The sequence below is a fragment of the Acinonyx jubatus genome, chromosome C2, assembly GCF_027475565.1.
Source record: "Acinonyx jubatus isolate Ajub_Pintada_27869175 chromosome C2, VMU_Ajub_asm_v1.0, whole genome shotgun sequence".
In the NCBI taxonomy this organism is placed as follows: Eukaryota; Metazoa; Chordata; class Mammalia; order Carnivora; family Felidae; genus Acinonyx; species Acinonyx jubatus.
The window spans coordinates 38,354,584-38,357,598 of NC_069384.1; the positions used below are offsets into that span (position 1 = coordinate 38,354,584).

Below are 3,015 nucleotides of genomic sequence, written 5' to 3' on the forward strand. Positions count from 1 at the left end.
GCAAGCATTGAAACATTGGGAAGGAAACAAAAGAATATTAAAGAGAAAGGAAAGCAAACCTAATTATACATTTATAAATACTTGTGTAAGCTCAGAGTTTGTTTAAGGAAACATTCCTCTCTCATACTTTATCAACATTTCTGACTGAGGCTGGCCCCAAGCTCTAGTACCACTTATAGGCATGTAACCTAAGTCTGAAAAATCAGATTTTTCTACCACCTTCCCCTGATCAAGTAATAAGTCCAGGTCTAGAGATGGAACAGATAAACTGAACTATTCTGTGTTGTGTGTATGTATTTTCTTTCTTTCCTTTCCCCTTTCATCTTTCCCCTCCCCCTCCCTTCCTTTTTTATGAATTTGTAGGCCCGAGAGAAGGTGTTTTATTTGTATAATTTATTTATTTTTTAAAACAATTTTATGATGTCAATTTTAAATAGTTTTATTTAAGACATTGCATTTTCCACTTAACAATACAGAACTTATAAAGTGCAATGTTATATTTCCTTTCCTTGTGCACGTAGTCCACAGTTTACTAACTATAGCAGCTCAACCTTAAAACTGCCATGGAATTTGCTACAAACTTGGGTCCTTCAAATGTTTTGTGTGGAACATTGCTAGACCTATTCCTAGCTTGGCTTAATCAACCTCTTCAATGGTGGGCCCAGAGGAGGCACCTCCAGATGGGGGAGCTCCACCACCAGCGAAGCCTCCAGGCATGCCTCCTGCACTCTGGTACAGCTTCTTAATGACGGGATTGCAGACCTTCTCCAGCTCTTTCTGCCGACGCTCAAATTCTTCTTTTACTGCAGTCTGGTTCTTATCCAGCCAGTTGATGATTTCATTACACTTGTCCAGAATCTTCTGTTTGTCCTCATCGTTGATTTTACCCTGAAGCTTTTTATCTTCAACAGCTGCTTTCATGTTGAATGCATAAGATTCAACTGCATGCTTGAAGGACACCTTCTCTCGCTGCTTCTCATCTTCAGCTTTGTGCTTCTCAGCTTCCTGGACCATGTGCTCAATGTCTTCCTGGCTCATGCGACCTTTGTCATTTGCGATGGTGATCTCGTTCTCTTTTCCTGTACTCTTAACCACAGCAGAGACATTGAGAATGCCATTAGCATCAATATCAAAGGTGACCCCAATCTGAGGAACACCCCAGGGGGCAGGAGGTATGCCTGTGAGTTCAAACTTGCCAAGTAGGTTGTTATCCTTGGTCATGGCACGCTCACCTTCATAAACCTGAATGAGCACACCAGGCTGGTTGTCAGAGTAGGTAGTGAAGGTTTGGGTATGTTTGGTAGGAATGGTAGTATTGTGCTTGATGAGAACAGTCATGACTCCACCAGCAGCTTCAATGCGAAGAGAAAGACGAGTGACATCCAACAGCAGCAAATCTTGAGTACTTTCAGATTTGTCTCCAGAAAGGATGGACAGCTGCCTGGACAGCTGCACCATAAGCGACAGCCTCATCAGGGTTGATGCTCTTATTCAGTTCCTTCCCATTGAAAAAGTCTTGTAGAAGTTTCTGAATCTTGGGGATACTTGCAGAACCACCCATCAAGACAATATCGTGGATCTGAGACTTGTCAAACTTGGCATCCCGAAGGGCTTTCTCTACAGGGTCCAGGATGCCACGGAACAGGTCAGCATTTAATTCTTCAAACCAGGCACGAGTAATAGAGGTATAAAAGTCCATTCCTTCATATAGAGAATCAACCTCAATACTGGCCTGGGTGCTGGAAGAAAGTGTGCGCTTGGTGCACTCGCAAGCAGTATGGAGGCAACGTGCTGCCCGCTTATTCTCACTGATGTCCTGCTTATGTTTTCATTTGAACTCTGCAATAAAATGGTTTACCATTCGGTTGTCAAAGTCTTCTCCACCTAAGTGGGCGTCTCCAGCAGATTTGACCTCAAAGATCCCATCTTCAATAGTGAGGATTGACACATCAAAAGTGCCACCTCCCAAGTCAAAGATCAGCACATTCCTTTCAGCTCCAACCTTTTTGTCTAAGCCATAAGCAATAGCAGCAGCAGTTGGCTCACTGATGATTCGTAGTACATTAAGACCAGCAATATTTCCAGCATGTTCGGTAGCCTAATGCTGAGAGTTGTTAAAATAGGCAGGTACTGTGACTACAGCATTGGTAACAGTCTTCCCAAGGTAAGCCTCTGTGATTTCCTTCATCTTTGTCAAAACCATAGAGGACACCTCCTCTGGATAGAAACTTTTGGTCTCTTCCTCGTATTCTACTTGGACCTTGGGCCTGCCAGCATCGTTCACCACCATGAAGGGCCAATGCTTCATATCAGATTGGATGACAGCATTGTCAAATCTACCTCCAATCAGATGTTTGGCATCAAAAACTGTGTTGGGATTCATTGCAACTTGATTCTTTGCAGCATCAATAGTTCAGTGTCAGTAAAGGTGACATAACTTGGGGTGGTTCGGTTTCCCTGATCGTTGGCAATTATTTCCACTTTCCCGTGCTGGAAGACACCCACACAGGAGTAGGTGGTGCCAAGATCAATGTCAACTGCAGGTCTCTTAGACATAGTTACTTCAGTAATGGGAGTGGCCCGGCTTGAGAAGGGAACAGCTACCTGGAGAGCTAATGCCGCATTCAATGAGACCCTTTTTAGTTTTATTTTTATAAGTAAATTTTTATTTTAAGCTAGGGGCACCTGGGTGGCACAGTCAATTAAGTGTCTGACTTCAGCTCAGGTCATGATCTCATGGCTCAAGAGTTTGAGTCATGGCTCTGGGCTAACAGTGGAGATCCTGGAGCCCCTTTTGGATTCAGTGTTTCCCCCTCTCTCTGCCCCTCCCCTGCTCATGCTCTGTCTGTCTGTCTGTCTCTCTCAAAAATAAACATTAAAAATTATATGGAACTCCCGATGTTGATTTTTTTTTTTTTTTTTTTTTTTTTTTTTTTTTTTTTTTTTTTTTTTTTTAGCACTGTGTAAGGAATCTTAAGAATCAACCAACATTCAGGAAAGGACATATTAAGAGAG

General features: G+C 42.7%; 1 protein-coding gene across 1 annotated transcript; it reads right to left on the reverse strand.

Annotated features, from left to right (window-relative positions):
• Nucleotides 1–550: 550 nt before the first annotated feature.
• On the reverse strand, nt 551–2,563 carry LOC106969436 (heat shock cognate 71 kDa protein-like). The gene is given in 3 exon segments (XM_053220386.1): nt 551–1,431; nt 1,433–2,409; nt 2,412–2,563. Coding segments are annotated over 3 exon segments (1,917 nt in total). The 5' UTR covers nt 2,557–2,563; the 3' UTR covers nt 551–636.
• Between the last annotated feature and the right edge of the window lie 452 nt (nt 2,564–3,015).